The 25,836-nt window shown below is 47.5% G+C and overlaps 6 protein-coding genes across 6 annotated transcripts; 4 read left to right on the forward strand and 2 right to left on the reverse strand.

The window, feature by feature from the left end:
- Positions 1–1,510: 1,510 nt before the first annotated feature.
- On the forward strand, positions 1,511–3,968 carry F5147DRAFT_691066 (P-loop containing nucleoside triphosphate hydrolase protein). Its single transcript, XM_041437115.1, has 7 exons — positions 1,511–1,667; positions 1,721–1,843; positions 1,897–2,481; positions 2,538–2,985; positions 3,034–3,635; positions 3,687–3,785; positions 3,835–3,968. Exons 1-7 carry the CDS (start codon positions 1,572–1,574, stop codon positions 3,886–3,888), a joined length of 2,007 nt encoding a protein of 668 aa, XP_041293835.1. The 5' UTR covers positions 1,511–1,571; the 3' UTR covers positions 3,889–3,968.
- F5147DRAFT_691069 (Creatinase aminopeptidase) lies at positions 3,969–7,663 on the reverse strand. Its single transcript, XM_041437116.1, has 13 exons — positions 6,772–7,663; positions 6,647–6,721; positions 6,435–6,597; positions 6,042–6,378; positions 5,613–5,986; positions 5,406–5,559; positions 5,284–5,350; positions 5,118–5,229; positions 4,964–5,062; positions 4,782–4,896; positions 4,668–4,726; positions 4,492–4,611; positions 3,969–4,428 (listed from the first exon to the last, which is right to left on the reverse strand). Exons 1-13 carry the CDS (start codon positions 7,545–7,547, stop codon positions 4,285–4,287), a joined length of 2,595 nt encoding a protein of 864 aa, XP_041293836.1. The 5' UTR covers positions 7,548–7,663; the 3' UTR covers positions 3,969–4,284.
- A 6,828-nt stretch (positions 7,664–14,491) lies between these two features.
- F5147DRAFT_691087 (uncharacterized protein) lies at positions 14,492–16,277 on the forward strand. Its single transcript, XM_041437117.1, has 3 exons — positions 14,492–14,600; positions 14,652–15,539; positions 15,596–16,277. Exons 1-3 carry the CDS (start codon positions 14,562–14,564, stop codon positions 15,830–15,832), a joined length of 1,164 nt encoding a protein of 387 aa, XP_041293837.1. The 5' UTR covers positions 14,492–14,561; the 3' UTR covers positions 15,833–16,277.
- Positions 16,278–17,552: 1,275 nt separating this feature from the next.
- On the reverse strand, positions 17,553–19,657 carry F5147DRAFT_142981 (uncharacterized protein). The gene is made up of 4 exons (XM_041428251.1): positions 19,036–19,657; positions 18,234–18,976; positions 18,103–18,180; positions 17,553–18,045 (listed from the first exon to the last, which is right to left on the reverse strand). Exons 1-4 carry the CDS (start codon positions 19,490–19,492, stop codon positions 17,926–17,928), a joined length of 1,398 nt encoding a protein of 465 aa, XP_041293838.1. The 5' UTR covers positions 19,493–19,657; the 3' UTR covers positions 17,553–17,925.
- Positions 19,658–21,824: 2,167 nt separating this feature from the next.
- F5147DRAFT_691107 (uncharacterized protein) lies at positions 21,825–22,778 on the forward strand. Its single transcript, XM_041437118.1, has 3 exons — positions 21,825–22,146; positions 22,195–22,418; positions 22,470–22,778. Exons 1-3 carry the CDS (start codon positions 21,955–21,957, stop codon positions 22,489–22,491), a joined length of 438 nt encoding a protein of 145 aa, XP_041293839.1. The 5' UTR covers positions 21,825–21,954; the 3' UTR covers positions 22,492–22,778.
- Positions 22,779–22,904: 126 nt separating this feature from the next.
- Positions 22,905–25,742, forward strand: F5147DRAFT_691109 (kinase-like domain-containing protein). The gene is made up of 10 exons (XM_041437119.1): positions 22,905–23,025; positions 23,084–23,716; positions 23,774–23,829; positions 23,876–23,987; positions 24,045–24,224; positions 24,272–24,517; positions 24,572–24,748; positions 24,794–24,868; positions 24,919–25,143; positions 25,192–25,742. Exons 2-10 carry the CDS (start codon positions 23,210–23,212, stop codon positions 25,519–25,521), a joined length of 1,908 nt encoding a protein of 635 aa, XP_041293840.1. The 5' UTR covers positions 22,905–23,025; positions 23,084–23,209; the 3' UTR covers positions 25,522–25,742.
- Positions 25,743–25,836: the final 94 nt, after the last annotated feature.

Consider the following 25,836-nt stretch of genomic DNA (forward strand, 5'->3'; position numbering starts at 1 on the left):
GTCGTCCCATAGCGTTCCTCGATATCATTCGACAACCCCCTCAGAAGATTCTTTATATCCTCGCAGCATCACCTAACATAGAAAATGCGTTTCTCGTTCCTCGCCGTTGCTGCTTCTTTGGCAGCATCTATGGTTGTCAGTGCATGTGGCAGAACAAATGCAATTTGCACAACAGATGGAGATTGCTGCACGCACTATCAATGTATAAATTCACCTGATGTGAGTATGAGCAGGTCGCTGTGCAACCATAATTCAACCACATGACCACATGACTCACCTGCACGCCTTAGAGAGGACAGTTCTGCGCGTCGGTTGGAAGTTGAGCCGGCAGCTCGTGTGGTACATCGCGACAGTGAGCCATGTTTCTGCTTTCGCTTTGGTATCATGGTTGATGGAGCAATACTTAGGTCGGAGTCAATCAGTGCAGTTGTTTGTAGATAAATTTTCGTGCTGCTCGAGCAATGTAGATGTTTGAACTGATCTGAAAATGATCGACTGTGCCTAGTCTTTCTTGTGGTCCACTAAGCTCGAGTTTGAGAGGCTGTCGAAACGAGCGATCATTGCCGTTGATGATTAATATTTGGAGGCTGTGCGAATATGGAACATACTGCGCTGATATTTTCTCGAATCTGTTTGTCTAACGTTAGCCTCAAATAGCTCATGGATCTATATCTCTGTGACTCGCCAGAGTCAATGCATCGAGCACTGCAACGACTCTTGATCAACTGGAAAGTCTGCAACTCGTCGTGTGCCATCAGGGAAGACAAACGGGTTGGGATGTCATCAGAACTCAACCAACATATCTCCAAGAGCTTGTCCCACAAGTGATGAGTCCAGAGTAACGATTGGATCTAGGGAGAAGAGAGTTGTGACGTTGATATAAAAGGCGAGTAAGATAGAGTCGCCTTAGGACTAGTAGTGCCAAGGGTGCCTGGTGGGTGTTGGTTTCTTGGGCCTCGGTCAGGGTGCCACTTGATACTAAGCCAAGAAGCGATCCGCGTAAGCCTTACCAAGGCCGCGTCAGTGACATGGCCTTGGGTCAGCTTAAGTCTCAATAAGCGAAGCTAGCCAGAAGTGCAAACTGAGTACAAAGATCAATCTAGTGAAGCTGGTAGTGTAATAGCCGTGTCACGTCCGCGGCAGGCACAACTGGCAGAAGTCAGGCAGTCCACAGGACGATACAATTGTTCTTTAAATTGATGCAAATGGCAAAGTGGAGTAATTTGGATTTCCGGATCGCACAGAGTGAAGCCCTGCGAAGACAAATGGGCATATCATGTGACTATAATTCTAGTATAAAATGAATGTCGGTTCCTCGCCGAAGCACAAGTAAAAATTTTGCACAACTTTTGAAACTATGGCAAAAGAACGGTTGGCAAGATGACCTACAGAGTACTACCAACCACTAATTAAGCATGCGCCCGATCCGCGATAGTAGATACCGAGTTCACTTACAAAGTCGAAAGTGACAGTAGGTACATGAGGACCGTGGGAATAGACAAAAACTTTGGCTAGTCTCAGGATCACCGACTTGGTCCAAATACTCATTTTCATAGCCTTACACCTCCAAAATGTCGACCAGCGGGCTGAAGGCGATTGCCCCTGTGCCCACCGCGGCAGATTTCTTGGACATCGTCTTGTCCAAGACTCAGCGGAAGACACCTACAGTGAGTCGTTTGAGGATATCATCTAGAGCAATCTAATCATCTTGATGCTCCAGGTAATCCACAAAAACTTCAAGATCAGCCGCATCCGTAATTTTTACATGCGCAAAGTCAAGTTCACGCAAGACACTTTCGATGAAAAACTGGGAGCCATATTGTCAGAGTTCCCCCTCCTCGACGTGAGTTTGATCAAACTCTTGTGGGGGAGTCAAAACTCACAAACCTGAGGCAGGACTTACACCCTTTCCTGGCGTCACTCATGAATGTATTGTATGATAAAAATCACTACAAACTTGCTCTAGGCCAACTTCGCACTTGTCGACATCTCATTGACCAGGTTGCCAAAGATTACGTGCGGCTTCTTAAATTCGGCGACAGTTTATACCGCTGTAAGCAACTTAAAAGGGCAGCGCTGGGTCGTATGGCCACTATCATGCGCAGACAGAAAGATCCCCTTGCCTACCTCGAGCAAGTTCGCCAACATATTTCCCGTCTTCCCGCCATCGACCCTAATACCCGGACCCTACTCATTTGCGGCTACCCAAATGTTGGGAAGTCGTCATTTATCAACAAGGTCACACGCGCGGACGTTGACGTCCAGCCATATGCTTTTACAACCAAGTCCCTTTTTATTGGCCATCTAGATTACAAGTACCTGAGGTGGCAGGTAATCGATACCCCTGGGATTTTAGATCACCCGCTGGAGGAGATGAACACGATTGAAATGCAGAGTATTACGGCTCTTGCACACCTCAAGAGTTGCGTGTTGTATTTTATGGACCTAAGTGAACAGTGTGGTTACACTGTGGAAGCTCAAGTGCGTATTGCAGCATACATTTTGCGTCTGGACCACGTGCCAATTTTCACCCGCAGTGCAAACTGTTCCACTCTATCAAGCCTCTATTTAATGGCAAGCCGACGCTGCTTGTCATCAACAAAATCGACGTGACTCGCCTCGAGGATCTTACGTCCGACAATCGCGCCCTTGTCCAAGAAATTATCGACACTGAGAATGTCCAATGCATCCAGGTGTCATGTTATTCTGATGAGGGGGTCATGGATCTCAAGAACAAGGCATGCGACGCCCTCCTAGCACACCGCGTCGACTCGAAACTCAAGGGCACCAAAATTAACTCTGTGATCAACCGTATACATGTGGCACAGCCGAAAGCTCGGGACGACGTTGTCCGTGCACCGTTCATACCGGATGTTATCAAAGAGCGAAAGAAGTACGATAGGGATGATCCCGACAGGAAGAAACTTTTGCGAGACACGGAGTTAGAAGAGGGTGGTCCTGGTGTTTTCAACATCAACATTAAGCGTAAGCTCCCGTCCGTATATTTCACGTACCTCCTGACGCGTCATACAGAGGATTACATCCTTGCAAATCCTGAGTGGAAGATGGACATTATGCCTGAAATCATGAACGGCAAAAACGTTGCTGACTTCATCGACCCCGATATCGCCGAAAAACTTGAGGCCCTTGAGCGTGAGGAAGAGAAACTCGAGGCCGAGGGCTTTTACGACAGCGACGAGGATATCTTTGACTCCGAAGACGAACGTGAAGCAGTCGAAGCCAAAAAAGCTCTTGGGCACAAAATACATTCACAGAACGTCAAAAAAGCCATGAAGAACCAGTCACGCTTGCCACGCACAGCGGGCCTTCGCACGCTGTCTGAACTCACTACTGAACTCAAGAAAGCAGGTTATGATCCAAGCAGCATAGAGGCAAGAGCTGGGATAATAGCCAAAGCTCAAGGCGCCAAGCGGAAACGTGCTGAAGACATGGATGTTGATATGGAGGATGGTGACGGTGACGCAAGTGAGGGTGAAGAAGGTGACTGGATGGATGTTGATGGCGAGGAGCAGACGCCGAATAAGCGAGTAAAGAGTAACTCGGGTTCCGTTATCGCCAAACACCCGCGAGCCCCGAAATCAAATCGCCAATTTGCTGGTATGCGTGATCAGCAGGTTTGTTTTATCTTTATCTGGACGAATAACTCTCTGATGTTCTTTATTTAGCAAGCCTCCAAGGCCGTCAAGCTACGGAACCTCGGACAGCGTGAGCGCAATCGGCTGGCTAAAGCTGGAGAGGCTGATCGTGTTATCCAAACTAAAATGGTTTGTGATCATGAACACATCTTCACTTTGTTGTTAATCACTTCCTCAGCCAAAACATCTTTTCGCTGGCAAACGGAAAGCCGGAAAAACGAACAGGCGTTAGCCTGTTCGTATTGTATGCTCATGTATTATTTTTGTCGTATATCATGCAATCTATTCCATTCTATAGTACAACTTGAACTTTGTCCTGCAGACAACCAAAAAGTTCAACGATGAAAGAAAGAAAGAAATCTAGACCATACTAGAAGGTATATAAGTATGTATGTACAATGATTTGTGCGCAAATCACAATATAAACGTTTGAAGTTCGTCGATCGTTCTGGAGTATGTCGTACGTGTATCACTTTAAGGGACGTCCTGCAACGTTTCCTTGGTTAGTCATCAAGTAAGGTATAATATAATGGGGTGTGGAGGTAGAGGGAGATATACAGAGGGGGAGGGTTTCGCAATAACAGAGGGTGTGGCTCAGATCGATAAAGAATTAGATGCAGGTCCACATTCAGTCCCAATCAATGGTAATTCCGCCGGGGCCAGGAGCAGCGAGACCGATACCCCTGTCAGATTCACGTTTCAGCCACTTGAGAGCACGCTTATCATCCTTGAGGAGTGGTTCGAGTCTTTCTAGGCACTTCTTATTGTGATCCTGCGATAACGGGTACGTTAGATAACCGAAGGCTCCGCAGGTGGAGGATCACTGATCGCTTACTTTCAACCATTGCTTTTCTTCCTTGGTAAGCATACTTTCTTTGACCATCCGCGTCTGGATCGGAACACACGTAAGGCGTTCAAACCCAAGCCACACGTCGCCGTTGAATTCGCCTTTCGTCTGGTGACCGATATCGTAAGATGTCATCGCGGTGTGGTGAAACAGAATCAACGAACCTTAACTCTGCGAATAGCCAACGCAGATTCAATGCGCATTCCCCACCGGCCTTCGAGATCTATAATTCACACCATGATGAGTCACGATGGAAGAAATTTCGGCTTGCAACTCACAGAAACCAGGCTCGTTTGTTATGACGTGTCCAGGAACAAGGGCAACGCTGCTGGAAAACCCGTGTGGGCCTTCATGAACGTTTAAGAACGATCCAAAACCGTGGCCAGTGCCGTGCTATGTCCAAGACAACGTATCAGGTGATCAGGTGATAGTCAAGTATACGTCAAGGAAGCAACACTACCATGTAATTAAGTCCGTCCTTCCATAGTGCACGTCGAGCAAGAACATCGAGTTGGGAGCCGGTGGTTCCCTCCGGGAATACTGCGCTATCGATGGCAATCTGAGATTACAACGTGAGGAAGTGCGGGGGACTGATATGACCGTCAGTGACGTACGTGACCCTGTAAAACGCGGGTGTAGGCTTCCGATTGGTCTACTGATGGCCTTCCAAAATGAATTGTACGTGTTGTGTCACAGGTGCCATCACGGTATTGACCCCCAGAATCACTGGGGTAAACGAGGTTAATGGTCACGAGCTTTGATGGGACTCTCGATGCTCACTTAAGGTAAGGGGTATCTCGATCAATCATCCGGGCGCCAGATTTCGTAGGTGAATAGTGGGGAAGAGCTGCAAGATCCGAAATATTAGCGATATAAATTACCATGCTATGGAAGCTGCCTACCCGCGTTAGGCCCGCTTGCAGAGATATTCTCGTATGCGAGACCCCAATAGTGCTTATTTTGCCTCCTGTACTCTGTGAGACGCCATGCTGCTTCATACTCCGTAATGTCGTATCCTTGTTGGATCTTGTGCTCCAACCATGCAAGCCATCTAACCTAAACGAGAGAGCATGAGGTAAGAATCAGACTTGTCAATCAAAAATACGCACATATGCAACACCATCGCGAAGGTAGGCGCGCCTCAAGCCTTCGAGTTCTACTTCATTCTTGATAGCCTTGATATTGTCGATGAAGGATGGTGTGACGGCGGTATAACGGAAATGCGTCAACATCAAGGAGATCGCGTAGGAAGTCTCTGAGGAGATAAGAACTTTCCCCTCGCCCCATTCTCGCCGACGGAGGAAAGCCCAAATGTCGTTGTATTCCTTCCGCTCGACGTTGAGGGCACGTAGGTGATCCTCCACTTCATCAGTAAGCTTGACCGCATCCAAGAAGAGGACCGCTTTATCAAGAGAAATGAACAGGTAGGCGTAGAACAGAGGATTGAAAGGAATATCGGAGCCACGTAAGTTAAGAAGCCAAGCTAGGAGCGATCTCTGTAAATCTCCTCAAGAGATATCGGTGGAAATTAGACGCACCAATTGAAGATAAAGAACTAATCAATGTGCCGATATGCATCTGGGCAGGAGTCGGAGTTGCTTTGGAGTACGAAGGAACAGCCGGAGGTTGTGCCTGAATCCAAGCGCGAACCTCTGCGATTTTTGTGCTAGCTTCTCTGCCCGTAAATTCGAGAGATTGGATGAAAATAGGTTCCTTGGACCGCAGGGGCTTGTCTTTCCAAACCATGTCAATGAAATTCTGGGGAGGATAGACGAGCTTCGAGTTCTTGTGGTTGAGTTGTGTGTTGAATAAGGTAGCCTTCTCATGTGAGATCATGCGTGCGTCTATACCAATCTTCGAATCCTTGACACGATCCTAATATAACACAACTCTATAAGGAAAACCCGTGGAATTGAGCTGATGACACGCACAACCAACCAATCAATCCAATCTTTAGGGCCATCTACGGCCCCACCAGGTATCAAGTGCCAGTTTGAGTCAAGTTCATCGCGAGCTTGCAACCAGTAGCGCGAGTCGGTCACTAAGTAAGCGGCCGTCTTCGAAATAATAGCTTGGCCCGCGCTTCCAGTAAACCTAACAATCACGTCAGATCCGAAGTGAGACAGCCAAGATCCCAACTCACCCAGAGATCCATGCCCTACGTTTATCACTCGCTGCGACATACTCGGACTGATGGGGGTCCTCACTGGGCACGACGCTGAAGTAGAAATGTGAGCCTAAAGAAACGTAGAGATGGGCTTTGCTCACTAGTAATCAAGTTTCTCCTTGGCCATCAACTTCCTGATCTCATCCAATCTTTCTGCCGTGTCTACCTTCTCCTTGATGGATTCAACGTCATTTATCTTGCGTTCATAAGCAGACCCAACAAGCGTGCTCCCAGAGTCATTCGAGTAGAAAGGTGGGCGTTTGCTGCCGCTCGACCTGGAAGAGGTACGAGTAGGCGATTTGTAAAGCGGAGGTCTTTCCGAATCGACAGAGGGCGATCGTTCCAACATATCTCTTTCCCTCTCCTTGGCTTTTCCCAGTCCCCACCCATATCCCCACTTCGTAGATTTCTTCGAATCGACCCTCGTCAGACCAGACTTGCTGTCACTGCGAGAGAGCGGGGAGAGCTTGATGCGGCTGTCGTCAGCAAGTGTAGGGAGGTCGTAAACTTCTGAATCCGAATCAAAAGATAGTTTCTCTACGTCTGATGCGAGGGTCCGCGTGGTGGAGTAAGACCCAGAGCGGACGAGCTTATTTTGGGAGCCGGTAGAATTATGCGATCGTTTCGAACGATTGGAATGGTTGTCAGACTTCTGAGACGAACGATTGGAATGGTTGTCGGACTTCTTAGACAAACGATGGGAATTATTGTCGGACTTCTCAGAATGGTTGGAGCGGTTTTCGGACCTCTGAGACGATGCATAAGATTTTTCCGAGTCTGTACGAACCATGAGAGGGCTGGATTCACGAGTTCGTGAACGATTCGTGAAAGGAAAGCACATGGGCGGTGGAGGCGGGGGCGGAGGAGGAGGCGGCATGATAGATGGCGGATGATGGAAGTCAGAAGCAAAGAGCCCGTGCTGGTAATGTTTAATGAGCTCAGAATGTACTCACACGAGGCTGGCCGGTGATTATCACCAAGGGTGCCATGGCATGCGTTACATTGAAAAGAGAAAGTATGTAAGTAATTGAGGTATCCCGTGGGAAAAGCGTGACTAAGCACACTGAATTGGGGTTACTAGAAAACACGGAAACGATCTCGGTCACCGGCCCTTGCCAGTCGTTTGTGGCGTGACAGTGAAAGACCACGAGGACAGTTCCATGGGGGATTGAATTGACATCACGGCTGCAGAGAAGAATCAGTAATATGAAAGGGTTCTAAACGGGCTCTGTCCAGCCATACCGCTGACGCATGGCAACAGCCAGTCCTGGGATCGATCCCGCGGTGCAAATGCCACGCACCGCAGTTCGTATCACGCCTCAAAAACACGATGATGAAACGGCTTGCCCATCCTACTTCGGTCCGTATTTGACTTGTGCCTGACCCTAGTACTAACCTGTACATGAGTAGGGTTGCGGAACCCGCGATCGGGGTCTTGATTGGTTATTCTAGATCCGAGATTTGAACTATGGTCACAAACTTGAAGATCATGAGGATACCGTTATATCAACAACGGGTCAAAGCGCAATAGGCCACGTCAAGTTCGAGACAGCTCCTAGTGCACCCGATAAGAAAGGTATCATCGGGTGGGTACAGTTTCAATATGTGGAAACATGCGGAGCCTTCGTCGAAGAGCCGCACTGTCGAGCACAAAAATATTTGCGTCAGAATAGCGCATGACGCTAGAATTGATCTCACTGCGCGGTACTGTTCAGCTTCAATTGGTGTGTGGTTCTAGACACACATAGTTCCGCAATGAAGATCATCCCTCCTACGCCACCATTGCTCCAGCTACCGAATGACCTAAAGAAAGCTAGAACTTCGTAAAAACCACCTACCACGAACACATAGCTGGCCCCTGGCACCTGATACAAATTCGTTGCAGACAAGAGAATGGAACAGAAGTAAATCTCAGCTGTTGTTCATTATCCAAATTTGGGACTCCTCAGAGGGGTGCGCATGCCCTAGAGCGCCAGAATGGTCGAGAACCATTAACTTGGAAATGGAGTTCCGAGGGAAGAGTAAATGTCCTGCCGGATCACGAATAGTACCATTTCAATGGAATTGACAGGGTGTTCCTTCAAGACTCCAACCTGCTCCAACAGTTCGAGTTCACGCAGGTTCACGCAGACAAGCTAGGTATTAGGACGAGGCAATGCCATTGACGGGTGCTTCGTAAGCATGGCGCGATGCCATGGGAGTCTGAACAAGAGATTAGTGGGATGAAAACGCACATTAGCGCTGTATTATCGGGACGGCAGCTTTTCAAATCGCTGTTAAATGAGTTCACAGTAAAGTTGTTCGTCCGGTGCCAACAGCATAGGGATGATGTCGGGCACTGGAGCTATTATATGATTACCTAAACAATTATGTGACAAGCAAGCTCCGTAAATTCTTTTTGTGTACACTTTTCATCCCATGGACAATCATGCAGATATCTTTATCTCCCTCTGATCTTCAGTGCTCATACTCGTTCCGCGGGACAGCGCTTATAGTTAGCTAGATTTTCATGCGGATTGAGGCCCGATTAGTGAGGTTCCGACTGCGTTAAGTTTCCTGGTCTGACTATTAGGGCCGACTCGGAGGCTGTTGGCGGCCAATAGGTTCCCAGTGGGATACCAAATATTCGTGGGGAACACGAGCTTTTCTACAAGATATTTCCTTGCAGATCATGTGAGTTTGTTGTTGGCACGAGACACTTCGACAATGCGAACGTTTTTGGATGTTCACAGCGGAAATGAGGTTCTTGCCAATCCTGAAATTGCAGGTGCCAATTTACTGAGTCACTGCACCGCTGCGCGACGGTCGAACTCGACTGTACGATTTCATGATACACCGACGAATGCGAAAGTTTGGGGTTATTCCTGTTGTATTGCGTCTTGATGGGACTGGTATCAACTTTGTTACGGTTTGTTATGTTGCAAAGTATGTATGACTTCATCTGTCTTTTTTCCAAACGATCCTACCGAAGTTCTGGGTTTGACTTGAACATGGTAGGATCCATCGACCGATCGTTTTTATTATTAATTCTAATCAACTGCAGACAAACTTACCGCCAGCACGAGGCCCCAAATGTTTCTAGGACTTAAAATTATTCATCAAGTCATTCCTTTGATCATCTCGTATCATCGTCGCTCAACTGTTTTGGTTCTTCCATCATCATTGAAGGAATCCCGCCTATACTCGGCTTCTCTATTCGAGAGCATGGTTCAGGAACACTCATGCTCCTCACGGAGACACGATGAGGGAATCGGAAGGACTCAGTGTCAGATCAGGATCATGCAAGTTCCAAAACAACTGACTTATACTCTGTTAGCTTACCCCCTACAAGTTCATAATGTCCTTTGCATATGGTTATGATGGCATACCTTGAGTCATTTGCAAACCTAACTTAGCTTATAGGCGCTATGATGAGTATGTGACTGTGGTTTTCAAAATGATATTCTAAACACGGAACAGACAGTCTGCAGTCTTTGACGCAGTGGAATCAAATGTCAGATTATTCTAGTGGCCGGAAGGTGTGTCTACTTTTTCATGTTGGCCGAACTGTGCTCATGTACCGGCAAAACTCAGATTTCTTGCTGCCATGCGACTAAGCCTATAATGGTGGTCTCCGAGGCTGGCAAACTGCAGTACTACCTCAGAACATCGATGCCTTCAAGAAGAGTGCTTACCTGTTTGCACCTTACATGGTTGATGACCTGGGTCACCATTTCTCATTTATCATTTATCTAAGTTCGATGATTGCTGCCACTGTGATCCAGACTGCCTTGTGCAGATGTTCATTGGAGTCCGGTAGGCAAGATATACTGGCATTGCGAGTCATTCCCTACTCCTTATCGCTGAGATATTTTTCTCACCATGCCAAAAGTAATAACATTCTGTCCACTGTCAACCACCATCATCTTCATCCCTGCCTTGCAAATTGCTCGCCACCCTTCGCGTCATCTGCCAAATCGACAGCGCAGCTAACGGACCTGCGTGTTGTCAAACCTTTCCGATGGTGGTGGCTAGTACCTTGACGGTAGACTGACAAGGACGGCGGGGTGGTCGTCGTGATGGTGAAGGTCAACAGACAGACCTTTGACCATTCCAGCCAGGCACCCCCAGACTGGCGCGGAGTTTGCACAGACTTTACATAGACTGGCCAATTCTTACATGTCCTCTATTTTCTTGTCTCTTCGGCCTTGCTGCAGCGCGGAGACCGCCTATATCTTCACCATTTCAAGCACAGCTTTCCAGCCATAGTAGGCCCATCGGCACCTTCAAGCGGAGTATGAAAGTTACTGTGTCCGCCACTGTTTCTCACGCTTGCTCACTGTCTGCAACAGCGCCAAGGATTTACTTCTATGGACGTTGGGAGCCTTTTGGGTGCTATGCAGTAACACAGTGAGCTCGCTGCTATGTCATATATTGATCTCTGCCGATTCTTGTGATGCGCTGGCCTCCTCAAGGATGACATCATCCAACTTCAGCCGCACACTGTCAGCACCATGGCTGCCCCCGATAACCAAGGGCATCTCTGAAATGACTGGTCTGGGTGCAATTATGTGCATACTTTGGGTTTTGTCTGGGTTGGCCAAAACTCGGGCATTCACCAATAACCGACTAACGTCGCTATATCACCGGACCATGAACATGCAGCATTACAACGGGATGTTATACGGCGGTTGCGAGCGCGTTGACGAGATTGATTGGCATGGCCGTTTTCGAAATTGGCGTTGTCGAGTCTGCCTCCGTCTACTATTGGTCTACCATGTTCTCAACTTGAAGGTCACTGCATCTAGCTCTTGGGTGCGTCAATCATCATTATTGTCATTTGTTCGGTTCTGGGTTCAGGTCCTGGTTGTACTGGAACAGAACCATTCCCAGACCGAATTTATGGTTTAGTTCAGGGTTATGCTTGTTAGGAGAACCTGGCCAGACCTGTCCATCTCTATAGCCGAGTTACTTCCATTTTCCAAGAGAATTCACAGGGAGGTGGTTGGGTTCGAGCGGTTGATGTTCTTATGGGTACGTATACTGGCCGATATTGATCAAACACCTTTCCATACGTAATCTGGCAGTATTCTGGGGCAACTTAACTTGATATCGATAAGGGAATGAGGCTGCGGTCATTTGACACGGGTACCCTTCGCAAACGATCGTGACTCGACTACCGTGATTCTCAGAGGCAGAACCTCTGTCCAGATACTTATGACTCTCCAAACACATGACCTACCTGGGAGGGGGCCATGCTTTCGCATAGGAAAGTTCAGTACGCAACTTGCAAGGCAGCTAGCTGGGTTTGAAAAGTAGATTCTGTCGAAGCGGCATCCACGGTAGTATCGCGCAATTACTTAAGTTCGCTTTGGAGCGTCGTTGTTCGTAAGTGCATATAAGGAAGCATAGTAACAGCCATCACAATCGAGCATTATTCAATTGACTTGATCGTCAAATCTGGAGTGCGTAAGTCCCAGCTAAAAATTATTTCTAGATGTGATTCGCCTCGTGGATATTCTGATGGAATTCGGCGCTTCGACTGCACGCACCATAGATGAATGGAGTCGACTTACCATGACTGTACTAGTACATTAGTTCATGCACTAAGCATTACCTGACGGTAGCCCACAGCAAGTTCTGCATGTAATGGTTCTTAATTACGGTGCTCCAGTTTTTAGGGTTCAAACTATGCGGCTATATTCCCCGGGAGTATTTGATAGCATAAGTAACAGCATTTCTCTCTGCTTCCACTGCGGAAAATACTAATCTCTGCATTAAAGCGTTCTGTACTGTTTTGCTCGGGTATTACTATTGATGCCTCTCCGATCAAGAGGGCGATTAGCTTCAGTGCACACTGCACAGCATTGGAAAATGGGCCACCATTTTACATGAAATCATTTGTGTCTTCAAATCTATAATTTGTACATTATCCGAGTCGTTGGTGGTATATACTTCCCACTCCACAAAGGTCGGTCACTACTTTCACAAAATACTCATCATGAATATCATTCTCTCTCTAATACTCACGAGGTTGAACGAGCACAACGGAAGCGAAATCGAGCGAGATAGTTGAAACTGAAAGTGCAGAAGTCACGCAAAAATGTCGGTGACCTGCATCGCTGGCCGGCGGTGGCATCGCAGCTGGCAATGCAGTCGTTCCTTTCACTTGTGAGTAGTACATAGGGGTTGATTAAATCTGGAACTGACAAGTTTTCAAAATCTGTTCTACACATCTGGTGAGTGGTCTATTGCTCTGGCGCCGCGTTGTTAACCTATTCACGTGTACACGGGCAATGTCCATATTTCTGACTGGTGCGTCTTCTTTATTTTATCCTAGCTGAAATCAGGTAGTATTAGATTGCGTTTCTACCTCTCCCTGCGTCGTGAGTCATGTGAACTTCTGGAGTGAGACTCATCATGAATCATTCTACAAGATATCCCATCGAAAATTTCCCGTACCTCCTCCATGCCAAGGGTCATATGGTAGCCAGCCTTCTGATGACTCTGTCTGATATTCAACTAGTATAGTTCACTTCCTCTTTTCCGGTTTATTTGTTGAATAGTTTTCAAATTGGCATAGCAGGACGAACCTATCTTAACGTTGCGAGATGCGCTTTGAGGCTCCTGAGGGAATGGAGGGCAGACACGAAAGATTGATTGGCACATGGATCGCAATGTATTTAGGGTCCTACTCTGTGCAGCTCTACTACCCCTGCAGAAGCAGATATGGCCCCACCTCGCCCTACTTATGCACTGGCAGTCAAGTGGCTCTCGTTACGAAGGACGAATCCCATTGAAGTGTTTAGTTGAGTCAATTCTGCTAGTCCTTCAAGTTAGTCTTCTCGGCCTGATGACCTTTTTCAGTGCTGGAGCGCGAGTAGTACGCCTTGCCTCACTTCAAATCTTATCACATTGACAAAATGTCCGCAGGCTGCTCGCGAAGCCATCAATAAGCCTAACTTCACATCAAATTTATTAATCTTACAATGTGTATAGGCCAAATGCGCCTCGGATGTACCTGTGACTCCCACTAACATGTACAGCACGAACGGAACAATTTTGGTTCACAGATTCAGATTTTTCGCACAATTTCTTGACAGGTGATGCTCAGTTTTTAAATTCCTGACTAGATCTAGAAAGTCTCAAAACCATCCGCTATTTCCTGGCTGGTGAAATCGGAAATTAGTGGTCATGGCAAGGGGATCAACTATTTACCCCTTGGTATGGCGGAGCTGTCTCGTGTCCGAGTCGCAGTCGCGAAGGACCGATCAAGTTGGAGAAAAAAGAAAATGATCACGTGATCGCGTCGCAGTCCCAGTTCAGTTCCATCAGCTAACTACGCTACTGATGCTGGTTACGGTACGTACTGAACGGAACTTCGCTGACTTACATAGTAACTTTTCACGTAGATTTCGTTTTTGCCTGCGTACGCCGTCACACTTACGTAGAACACAACTCAATATTAATAGATGACATGGACACCTTGTGCTTAGATCACAGCATTTGGTCAGGGCCGGTCAGGCTGTGAATCCCCAATAGTACTAGTACATCGAGTAGTTTAGGGAGTGACTTCTACCTCGAGACATCTAGCTTCCGGAGCGTTTTCAGTTTGATGAGTGATGAATGATTATGTTGCAGGAGGTTAGTAATGCATACAGGTATCAGGCACGGAATTATGATTTGATTCCGGGCCCGGCCAGCGGTGGCAATGTGGGCCAGAAATATACTTGCCAGCGGTCAGTAGGATCACTTGACGCTCGTGATCTCTAACTTGCCGTCTTTCTCTCTCTCACTCGTGGGTTGTGAGTCATATTTGATGTCATGGTTTTCATTCCGTCTCGAGCTCAGCTCCAGCACCAGGTAAGCACTCGTTGATTCGTGAACGGAAGCATTTTGACAACATTATCCTATGAACGCTGTACTACTTGCTACTTATCAGGTTCTCTCCGTAGGTGTCTATTGTCAATTTCTGGCTGCGAGGCTGAAATATCCAATACAGTCCCGTGCTACCAACGGCAGTGATAGCTCAGATGACTCAAATTGGAGTCCTATGCAGATAACAGCCCCCATAATTGTTGGCGTTGCACTCATTCTGATCTTTGCTGCATACATCATATGGCACAAATGGTCGGACCATTTCAAATATCATTTTCGCCGGGTTCGAGATGCATCCGTCTCGAGAATTTCACAGGTCTTCACGCCTCAATATCGTCGTCGAGTACAGCATACTAGCGTCCCCGTTACGCTGGATGAGTCCATGGCCACCCCACGTCACATACGAAGATACCACTCGACATATACTCGATCGGATTCAACCGATTCAGAAACACCACTAAGAGACTCCATCGAATTCTCTTTCCCACCCCACAAATATCATTTTGAACCTTTGCGCAAACCAACACATGAGAAGTCTCAGCGACCTGGAAGGCGATTATGGCGCTGGTGGGCTCTTTTTGGTGTGGGTCCTCGAGAGGTCAAGCCAAAAGTTCCAAGCGATCGCTGGGTGGTAGAGGGTCCTGATGAGAATAGTACTGTGGGGCACGGGGATGGATCGGTCAACAGCCCAAGCGCTGAAACGAGACCAAGATGGACGAGCGGTCTCGCACCGGTGCATGAACAGACGAGTGATGACGAGCTTGACCGAGGAATCTATGAAGGGGTCATCCAAATCGGAGATCCTGATTCCTCCTCTACACACTCAGTGACACCGATGGCTCCAGAATACCCCCAAGGTGTTACAGCACCTGTGCCATCTGGGTCGGTCCCTTCATCGGCCAGAACGGCAGCACCGGAATACAGTGCAGCCGGAGGTCGGTATTCGCCATCTAATTCGCGGACCATGACAACCGCACCAACAACTCATATTCAACAAAGTTCCTATACCCCGGTAAGTCCTGAAATTCGATTGTCATGTTTGTATTCTCACTAACTTGTATCACCCAGGGACCTACCCACTCAAACTCACCCGCCCCTCCGATGTACAGTTCGATTTCACATAGCAGAAATGCGTCCGTTGAGAGTTATGTATATTCCAGCAACCCTGACCTGACGTCGCTCTATCCATCGTCGGTGCGCGCCGTGGCACGGGCTCTCCCGCGTATATACCAGCATGAACGACAAATGTCGACGGAGAGCATGCTTGCGAACTCGGCCCCCATGGTACCACAGAGCATGTACTAATCAATCTCGGTTCCTCGATATCCTCGAGGACGAATAGACGCCAGCGGAACTGTACCCTAAAAATGAAGTTTGTCAAGGCTGATAAATGTTTTTGTATCCATTACTACTCGTAGCACCATGCCTGCCCCCCGCTTCACCCATTTCCATGGTGTCCTTTGGCCCGTGCCACGCCCTTCAACAGTCACGACTCCTTCACGTTCGTCCGTTGACATATTTTTATACTATCTTGCTGTTTCGTGTCTTTGGCACTGAGACAAGGACTCGTTCATCTCTTTGGTTGTATTTTTCGTAGCCATTTGGTGTACTTATCGTTGTACCAGCGCAATTCTGAAGACCCGGCAACTAATCAAATGTAGTTCTGTTATCATTGCTGCGGAATCTGTTGCAAATTTTTCTGCTTCGTATGGTTATTTCCCGAAAGGAGGTCAAGGCAGCCGAACTAGTGGAGCCGAAGCACTATACTTTTCGAGAGGCCGTTGGACAGGTGACACCTCTTCGCTTTTTTCCATGGACGATTATCTCTTACGGGTACCTTTTTGCCATTGGCTTCTGGTCAGCTGCGCGAAGTTTGGGAACGTTGCCCGTGTAGACTCACGGGACGTCGGCGCCTCAGGTCATGCCCTGCCAGGGAGCTGTGCATTGTCCAAACAATCAAATCAATCAAAGTTGAAACGTTGACTCAATCCTGAGTCGCGGAACAGAACGATCAATTGGAAGATGTACCCCACATTTCCGAGTCCAAGATATGTAATAAGGATATGTCACTACGTTGTATCCAATACCAGCCTTCCTCCAATAGATGATGAGCGGTTTGTATGACCCGGTACCATAAATACATACGAGCTAGGGTTCCCTAGAGAACACCGCCGGCGCCGCGGCAGAATTTGTCTTTGATTTAAGTTTGAAAACAGTACTAGTAGGCTTGTAGTAGTATCTTTACTTTCCGACACCATTTATTTGCAAAAGATCATTCGAAAGAGGAGGTTTTTACGGTGATACCTCCGCGAAACCCGCTATTGCCGGGAATTTAAAGGGTAAACGTTCATGCATAGTACATCACTTTGCGCTCGTACTCGTAACGGGGTTTTCATGACAGATACCCTCAACCCGTAGCGAAAGTTCCTATAGTGGAAAGTTATATTAGATCTGGTGGGTCCGCACAGTTCTGCTCTGGTCCGAGCATCATCGGATTAGATAGCAATACGCAGCACACGATCAGTACCTCCAGTAGGAACGCGTACAAACATCTAGGGTTTTCAGTTGCAAGGACTTGGCAAGAAAGAAGAAGATTCATGTTTACCCGTCCCCGAGTCAGATCCGGCCGAAGATCAGCAAAGAACTTCAAGAGGTGCCTTACCGTTGTATGCGATTGCAGCAACAGCACTATTCCTGATCATGAACTTGACTCTGGTGGTCGAAGGCTTTAGTGATCATACGCATGGTCTTCTGGACAGAGGGCGAAGGGATTATTCCTTGGTTTGATCTCTATACGTGACTGCCATGATGAGAGACGCCGTGACTCCGTTTTCATATCCTCAATGGCAGCTAGGCACCAACGTTGTGTTGAGGGGGTATCCCTAGGAACATCCGAGAGAAATTGACATCCTCGCAGAGATATGGATCCTGGTACGCTGAAATTGATATTTCAATATGGATCGAGGACCGATATAAACGTACACGAAACAGCCACAAAGCACAAGCTCTTCCCGGCCGTTGAGCAGATGACATTCTTCGCCTTCTTGCATATACGATAATCACTTCAAGATACGTTCTTGCGCTGGCGGCCTCTGAACGTGAAGCTTCTCCGAAGTAGATCCTGTAACTGGCCTTGTGGGAGATCAGTGTCAGGTCACGTCCAAACACGCTGAACCCGCGGAATCATCAAACTTGAAGGTAGATAACAGGACGACCAGGGAAACACCCTGATCGATATCCAAAATGCTTTATCTGTAACCAACACTGTGGTATGAGGTGGTACAGGCATAGTCCGTGCGACCTGGTGTCATATATACATGCAGATCTGAGTGTTCTTTCCTTAGAAAAGGGGTATCTCTCTATGGTATCTGGGCCCCGAGCTACTTCGAGATCAGTGTCTAGTGGTGAGAGATATCTTTCTGTTTGAGTTCGCGCGTAACAAAATGCCAGATGTAGTGTGACCATCCCTCGATGACACCAGTACCTGATATGAGATGCAAACAATCTCCAGAGGCGTGCTGGTAGGACAGTTAAATATGAGATGTGAACAGTGCGTGAAACTAAAATTAGCTTACAGCATCAGGGCGCAGCCGTCCTGGTCTCTCGATCGGAAGATAGTGAATGTCTGGGAATTCGGATGATGACAGCAGTTCCTTGGATCAAGAGTCAGTATCCTTACACCTCGTATGTGTCTCAAAATACTGACCTGGAATTCTGTGTTGAAGTCCTGAATCCATGGCCAATTATACCACTTATTGACCCATGGCGTGATTGTCTCCGTGGGCTCGAAGATGTTGTGGCAGTTCTCGTGACCAGGCAGATACGCTCTAACGACTACCTGTTTTGGACGTTTGCCCCCGTTTTTGTGGTATTCTGTGATGGCGTCCTGTACTTCACCTGCCCAGGCCCGCATCGCAACCTTGAAGAATGCCAATACATTGTGGATACCATAGCCAGCATCTTCACCAGCGTCCTCGTCGTAAAATGCCCGCAACGTGCCTGTTGTCCAGTGTCCGGCAGTACTCACAACCAGCGTGCCATAGTTGGCATCCGGGGGTGAGTCAAGGAGAGTGGCCATGTATTCTGACGGGGAAAGAGACCAAAATGCCTCATCGCCGAATACGGACTCTGCCTTAGTGTATTGAGAACCAGGATCTTGACTGTCCAACCCGGTGGGTTCAAGAGAAAATGCTGGACTGTGATATATCATGTCTAATTCTGTTCCATTAAGAAGCAGGTCAACACGTCGGAATGTAACGAGTGGTGTGTTTTCGATGGAGAAGCCCTCCGGCATGATGAGTTCGGATATTATGGGTGACGATGGCGACAGGTATAAATGTTGCTGCCATGCACGGTCAAAGTAAGGGTTTTCAGTGTAATTCGGGGTTGCGCGGACATGCGGGTACAAGAGACACGACAGCGAGAAGAAATGGTTTTCTGTTATCGAATCTAAAGGTGAGGTAAATTAATGCATGAGAGCCGAACACGAAAAAACGGAGCCGACGTACCGCCCAGTAAAAGCCATCCGCCATTTGCTACCATGTCCTTGACCATCGCTGCGCCATTGAGAGGGTGGACATCACACTCGCTCGAAGGCAACCACCTGTATGAAGAGACCTTAGGAAATCTGTCCCATAGTTCTTCGTGGTCTGTGCCCAAATGCCAGTGGTATTCACGGTCTGCAGCACAACCTTCAAAACCGGCTAAGGAAAGTGCCTGTTCTGGACGCGTTAAATTCACCAAGTCAGACGTCGGGCTATATACCCAACGCCCACTTGACCACTGTTCCGGAGTGCAGGGACTACGCTGTTGTTCCTGTGAAAATATTGAAGACCAATTTGATATGCGAAAAGAATATGGAGAAGAGAATGTGTAGAGTGTGATCAAGAAGGTGATGATAGCACCAAGCAAAAGGACTTTTGTGGACAAGGATCGGATGGAGAGCAGCGAATGGACCTTGGCCATGGTACTGGTAGTCTAGTAGTAGATGGCGGATAACTTAAAGAAGTACGATTGGATCCAAGTATGTACAGAGAACTGCGCACCACGCCAAGCAGCTCCACATTGGCTAAGCCAAGCCTTCCAATCGAATTCTCTGCACCGAGTTCTTATGTAAAATTAGCTGAAACGGTACCACAGAACGTGCCACGTTCACATGTACCAGATCAACTTGTATATAGCTAGTACTTGTCAGTGGCGTGTGCTTGTCAAAAACATACAGCCCGTGCGCGTCAATTCTCAAGCTTTCATTGGTACAACCGTCATCTCATCAAGTATGCGCCGAATAAAAAACCGAGAACCCCAAAAGATCCGATTACTAAACAAAGTCACGAAGACTTGATCTAACCGGCAGTCTAAGTATTAGAAGTATGATATTCCTGATTCGAGAATTATATTTATGTAAGAACTATATATGAACGACGGATGCGCACGAAAAAAATGTGAGGAAACCATCCATTCAATCTGGAGGTAAGAATGAAGGTATTTGATATTGACATCGTTGTGACCATCAGTGTTGCACAACGCCGCCCTTGTTGAAGTAGTCCTAGTGGTGGACTCGTAGGAAGATACAGGTCCCTTCCATTCGACCTGAATCCACGATTCGAGTTGCTCGACGAGCTTGGGTCCCCTAGCGGCGAATTTTCAGTGCTGCAATTCTTTGAAAGGTTGTCAAAGACGCAATTATACTATGAAACAACCAGTTTGTCGGGATGTAAAATGAATACCATGGCGGCAACCAGGACCAAGCACGGCCAGGGAACTTGTTTTCGATTCGACGAGGGCCGGTGTAGAAGAACACAATAACAACTTCGCGAAGTGCCGGGTTGGCGTTTTCCCCTGTACTGCCATTTGATTCTCATGCAAACATGGAACACGTACATTTGAAGGAACTCCGAATTTTGAGCAGCTCTGTAGTAGCACTTCCAACCCATGCTGTGCGTCCTTGGAAGGGGATACTTGGACGATGGCGTATATGGTAGGCACAAGAGCGTAGTGAGATCATCATACAACTAAGTAAGAATAAGACATTACCATGGTGAATCCCTGGATATACATAGAAGCCTTGTCATATCAGCATAGTGTGGGGCCATATATCTGGAATGCTGTGAGATATGTGCTTCGGGAAGATGAAAAACATACTGGCTTGATCCAAAAGAGATCTGAACAGCCAACAGGGCTTTGGTGAGGGAATCTGATCTGTTGAATCATCGATGAGACTTTTCAAAGGTTTGTTGATCGCGTGCTGCACGCGACACTCCTCTTTTGTTCCCTGAAGAGACACTTCCAGCGAAGAGGGTAGAATGCCAGGTGGAAGTATCATACCATTCGCCTGCCTTCGCCTGCTACGCTGACCTTCTGCGATGACTGCTCAGACAATTGCCAAGTCTATACTCAAGTTAGTCGATACAGGGTCAGAACAATCTAAACATGTCACCGTCGACCCCACTATCTCCAGTGTGGCTGCCTACTCGCCGCCCCACATGAATTCAATTCAGTCTGTTGCTTGGGAAAGCGGGAAAAATCTGTTTAAGCAGAAGCGCTTGCACCCGCTATGACAAGTAGACAGAATCCGAATCTCGCGCATCAGGGACAACCAGGCGGATGTGTGTTCCGAATGTTTCGTGCTGAAAATGAGTGTCAACGAGACTTCTATGCAAGACTGAGCGAGTGCCCCAGATTCCAGGGCAGACTCGATGGTGACCCAGGATCGGCTCTGCCTGTGCCGCTGCCCGTTGCCGCGGATTACCGAGGAAGTCTCGAGGAAACTCCTTGGAGTATGCGCTGAATGGTAACGATGTTGTTGTTGATGTGTAAATATATATGAACTTGAACACTGACTCATGTACCAGGGATCCCAGGTTGGCCGTGTCTCCTTCAACTTGAACGTCCAGTTCTCTCCTCAAACACAGCGACAAAATTTTGACAGAAAGTAGCGGAAAACAATTATGACTTGGAACAGGAAAAGCGTTTGAATTCGGTTGCCGTGACTCCTTCTAGTCCCTTTCCGTAAACGCAACAATCAAGTGGAAGGCCTATGGAGGCAGAGAACAAGCAGAACCGGAATTCAGTGTTTGAACAATCATGACGAATTCGTCCGGGAGAGGGTCCGGTTCTAAATATACATTATATGATGTTATTCAGCTACATCATGATATCATGATATATGATAGCTTGAACCTAAAACTCGTACGAGTACTGAGTACTGATCATGCATATATCACGTAGAAATTCTAGTGGAAAAATGACAATCACGTATATAAAAATTCGAATTCGAAAGGAAAAAAATGACTTGTCACTCACGGTGGTCAGGCGCTTCACGCCTCGTTCCTGCGCTATATAACTCGGATGTGCATCTTATTCACAGCGTGGTGAACCTGTAGCCAAGCCGCCATACTGCCGTTTTCTATTTGTTTGTGGATATTACCATGAGTCGGATGGAATCTACTCATCAGTCCTCCCAAGCTCAAACAGCCTTGCCTAGTGATGTTGTCTCTGCTTTACACACGCTACATGAATTTGTTGCTACTGCGATGGCAATCCCTCCGCAGATAATTGTTACTTGCAGAGACGACAAACGTGCGTTTGGAAGAGCAGCGTTGCAAGCTATGAGCTACAGGGCAAGCGCCCCCTTGTCCAGACCTTTTCATGATCTGAAACAATTGCAGAAAGCAGTCGACATGTTCATTACCAGATTTGCCACGAAGGAAGACTGGTGGATATCTGAGTTTCGATACAAGCCCGAGGTCACGATTTATGGTCGATTCTATCGACAACATGGCGACGACGATGACGGTATGGTCATCCTCGACGAGCGAGGATGGTCCGAACTTGTTGGCAATGTCGTGAGGCTGACCATCGTCTTCACATCGCTCAAATTTACCGTCACGGCGTATGTTCTGGCTCCCATGTTTGGTATTCGAATGAGCTCAGTTTCTGGCAGGCAATCATCCTCGAAAGCATGATCCACGAGTCCAGCTAACATGATAAGGATCGCGACGAAGTTGAACGAACGAATAGCGGTGATCTTCTCATCGAGACTTGGGTCAGATTAGGTGCAATAGAAATGGGTAATATATACATTCAGTTTGATACTTTTGTAGCTTTCACCACTATCTAGAAGACCATCATCGCCAAATGTACAAAACAAAAGGCATAGCGCTGCTAGCGAAAGTGAAGCTGTAGAAGTCCTTCTACGCCGAAGAATAATGTCCCTTCCTCATGAGTAGAAGTGGAAGAGTGATAAGGAATCGGCGAGGTTGTAAGAATAAAAAATTTGGACGCGAACTTATGTGGCTCGGTAAATTCCGGACCACTCGGAAACTGCCGCTCAGTGGTTTAACCGACGGTTATATGCATGAAGATCAAATGAAGATATGCTCTTCGACACTAGTCCCTGTACATGTTATTGTCTTGCTTGTATTGTCTGCGCTTCAGCTTGTGCCACTTCAGTTTCGACGCAACTGCGACACGTGTCCATTCCAATTTTTCAAACTGCAGTGCGATCTGTGTGCTTATACTTATTGTTGTAAGTAATTGACGCTCAGGCGGTCTCAGCTCCACGGTCATATAAAGCACTCCAAAGTGCTCAAACTAGACCATCAAATTTCTCCGTCTTCCTTCAGTGACAAAGTCTCTCGTGACCAGACCATATAGAACGAAGATAGCCTTTCCTTCTGTATTATGTCGGTGTCACGATTCGCGCCAATACGCTCGATGGAATGCCTTCAATGTCACAAAGTTATGCCGAGATGGGAATTACCCCATCATATTCGAGAGAAGCACGTTTTTATAAGTGATTCCCGGGCGCTGCGTGCCAGGAACTTTGGCCACCGTGATGATCCGCACCGACCCCCAGCTTCTCCATCGCCCAAAGTCAACTTGACAAGCATTCCTTCTGAATCGAGCAATACACTGAGCACAGAATCCGATCTTTCACTGAGTACGATTCCAACTACACAGTTTTCTGTTTGGCAGCAGCACAATCCTGTTCGGCCTCCCGCACCAACGACCATTGACGACATTGCGCTATCCCGTAACCACCGAACGGACTCTCCCCAGACCTCTACACAGCATCTCCGAAATTCAGTGAGGTTTCAGGTCCAGGATTTGGTGGATGAATTTGAGGGCTTGGATGCAGCAGCGAGACAGGTATGCATCAAAGGGGTGCGGTGCATGCCCATTTTTCCGGTCAGTGGGACCTTCGTTATGAAGTTAAGCAGCGGGTCTGATAGCATCTACGGATAGACTCTGTACGCGCATGTGTTTACGCACCTTAATCTTTGTGCCCCCGACAAGCCGAAGTACATGCAAGATCTGTCTTTATTGTTTAATCTAACGTTGCTGTAGCCTGCTAATTGACCTGGAGAATATGAGAAGAGAGTGGACATCACGGGACAAGATGTGGTGTCTTGTAAATTTCAAGGCCATCAAGGACGCGTTGTCTGGACTAATGAGCCAGGTCAGTGCTTGCCCTCCCTTGTTATGTATCGAGTGTGTTTCAGCTCATCTCGTTCAGGCTCAAGTGAAGTTGCACATCTGTAACCGATCTCTTATCAGCCAGTCCAGACTACACGCGCTAGACATTCAAGACATTGGAGCTTTGATTGCTAGTTGTTCAACCGACTCACACGCTACTTCTCAGCTAGTTACGCTCAAAGACGATAATGCCCAGTTCATGCTGGACTTACTGCAGACGGTAAGACCGACGCATTTTCGACGCCTTCGTTGCTTATTTGCTTGTAGTTACTCGTAATGAAGTCAGACCAGTTAGAAGAATGGTACAAATGTCGGTTCTTGGATACTATCATCCGACTGTCGAGGAGGTCAGGCCATTTCCCTCAGAGCCTGCAGCTTCGTCGAATCGAAAACCTGGAGCCAACCAGCCTCCGTGGTGGGTCTGGAGTGATTTCTAAAGGTGAACTCCTTGGTCGTTTGGTAGCCGTGAAAGAGATTCAGGCTGTCGGCCGCACCACCGAGCAGTTTCTGAAGGTCAGTATGAATCTTGTCGTACCCAGGAAACTTCGATAACATGACTGACTGTAGGATTTCTCGAATGAGGCAGTCGTTTGGTGCCACATCCAGCATGACTGCTGCCTGCCATTCTACGGCGTATTCCATCTTAATGATGGTGCACCTAAGACCTGTCTGGTATCTCCTTGGATGAAGAATGGGCATTTGAACGCGTATTTACAACGAACTGATGCCGATCGTGCACCTCTGGTCAGTGATAGAATTCTGGCTTCCAATGCTTACTGAAATGGTCAGATATTGGATATCGCGCGAGGTCTCGAATACCTCCATGGGGTGCAACCTACAATTGTGCATGGTGACTTGAAAGGGGTATGTGGGTGCTTTGATCGGTGAGAACGCCACTGAAGATTTGTTATAAGGCCAACATTCTGGTTTCCTCCTCCGGACGTGCGTGTTTGGCCGACTTCGGCCTTGCAACCACGCAAGACTCTCAAGCACAGCTCCAGACCAACATAATCTCTGTTGCGGGAACCCCCTCTTTCATGGCACCTGAACTTTTGGAGGCACGTGCAAATCCACGTCTGTTATCAGCCCTGGATAGACGCCCATGTGATATTTTCGCATTTGGCTGCATATGTTACGAGGTATGGTTTCCCGTCGTGATGCTCAACCATGAACTGATCTCTTTCCAGATGTATGATGGATTACGTCCATTCTGGGACTTATCCCCACAGGCAGTGGATACCAATTTCATGAAGGGAAGCCGTCCCTCACGTCCTACGAATAACGTGTGCCTTCAACGAGGATTGGACGACGATATGTGGGATTTCATCCAGAATTTGTGGCACCAGGATCCAAAGCTTCGAGCTACTGCTAGCCAAGCCTCTTTGTGGATGTCGCACAAGATGCATATGGCAGGCAAAAGCACCGACAGGCCACCCGCGGAGATGGAGTGGGACCTCGACTTTCTGACGGAATGCATCGCAGAGTTGACTGATTTTGACCCTCTTTCTCTTTCATAAGTAGCACCACAAGTTCATACCGATGCTGATCTCGCTCTCTGACGTTGAATCAAGTATACGAAACCTTCTATCGCATGCCATACCCGACGTTGAAGCATCATGCACATACCTCACTACAGCGGTAGTGACAAACCTTTTAGTACATCTCTTCACTTATCTTGTAATCTATCCATGCGCCAGCCGCTTCTTGGCTCTAAAGGTCATTGATCTCATATTTTCACTGTGCGATCTCTGAATGTCAAATCTTGACAGACTAGATCATGGAAAGCAACCCGTGTGCTTCAAGACGATGGGCCATGATACAACTAGCATACA

This window comes from Suillus discolor, assembly GCF_016758755.1.
Source record: "Suillus discolor strain FC423 chromosome Unknown F5147scaffold_22, whole genome shotgun sequence".
Taxonomy (NCBI): Eukaryota; Fungi; Basidiomycota; class Agaricomycetes; order Boletales; family Suillaceae; genus Suillus; species Suillus discolor.

Coding starts and splice junctions, on each gene's coding strand:
- F5147DRAFT_691066 (XM_041437115.1), top strand. CDS start 1,572: ATGTCGACCAGCGGGCTGAAGGCGATTGCCCCTGTGCCCACCGCGGCA. Junction 2,482..2,537: donor GTTACACTGTGGAAGCTCAA/GTGCGTATTGCA, acceptor TTTCACCCGCAG/TGCAAACTGTTCCACTCTAT. Junction 3,636..3,686: donor CTGGTATGCGTGATCAGCAG/GTTTGTTTTATC, acceptor TTCTTTATTTAG/CAAGCCTCCAAGGCCGTCAA.
- F5147DRAFT_691069 (XM_041437116.1), bottom strand. CDS start 7,547: ATGCCGCCTCCTCCTCCGCCCCCGCCTCCACCGCCCATGTGCTTTCCT. Junction 6,722..6,771: donor AAGGAGAAACTTGATTACTA/GTGAGCAAAGCC, acceptor TTTCTACTTCAG/CGTCGTGCCCAGTGAGGACC. Junction 4,429..4,491: donor AAGAAAAGCAATGGTTGAAA/GTAAGCGATCAG, acceptor CCGTTATCGCAG/GATCACAATAAGAAGTGCCT.
- F5147DRAFT_691087 (XM_041437117.1), top strand. CDS start 14,562: ATGAACGCTGTACTACTTGCTACTTATCAGGTTCTCTCC. Junction 14,601..14,651: donor CTACTTATCAGGTTCTCTCC/GTAGGTGTCTAT, acceptor TATCCAATACAG/TCCCGTGCTACCAACGGCAG. Junction 15,540..15,595: donor AACAAAGTTCCTATACCCCG/GTAAGTCCTGAA, acceptor TGTATCACCCAG/GGACCTACCCACTCAAACTC.
- F5147DRAFT_142981 (XM_041428251.1), bottom strand. CDS start 19,492: ATGGCCAAGGTCCATTCGCTGCTCTCCATCCGATCCTTGTCCACAAAA. Junction 18,977..19,035: donor CGGATGGCTTTTACTGGGCG/GTACGTCGGCTC, acceptor CCTCACCTTTAG/ATTCGATAACAGAAAACCAT. Junction 18,046..18,102: donor GACGGCTGCGCCCTGATGCT/GTAAGCTAATTT, acceptor CTGTCCTACCAG/CACGCCTCTGGAGATTGTTT.
- F5147DRAFT_691107 (XM_041437118.1), top strand. CDS start 21,955: ATGAGTCGGATGGAATCTACTCATCAGTCCTCCCAAGCTCAAACAGCC. Junction 22,147..22,194: donor TGCAAGCTATGAGCTACAGG/GCAAGCGCCCCC, acceptor AAACAATTGCAG/AAAGCAGTCGACATGTTCAT. Junction 22,419..22,469: donor CTCAAATTTACCGTCACGGC/GTATGTTCTGGC, acceptor AGTTTCTGGCAG/GCAATCATCCTCGAAAGCAT.
- F5147DRAFT_691109 (XM_041437119.1), top strand. CDS start 23,210: ATGTCGGTGTCACGATTCGCGCCAATACGCTCGATGGAATGCCTTCAA. Junction 24,225..24,271: donor TGCTGGACTTACTGCAGACG/GTAAGACCGACG, acceptor ATTTGCTTGTAG/TTACTCGTAATGAAGTCAGA. Junction 24,749..24,793: donor ATGCCGATCGTGCACCTCTG/GTCAGTGATAGA, acceptor TGAAATGGTCAG/ATATTGGATATCGCGCGAGG.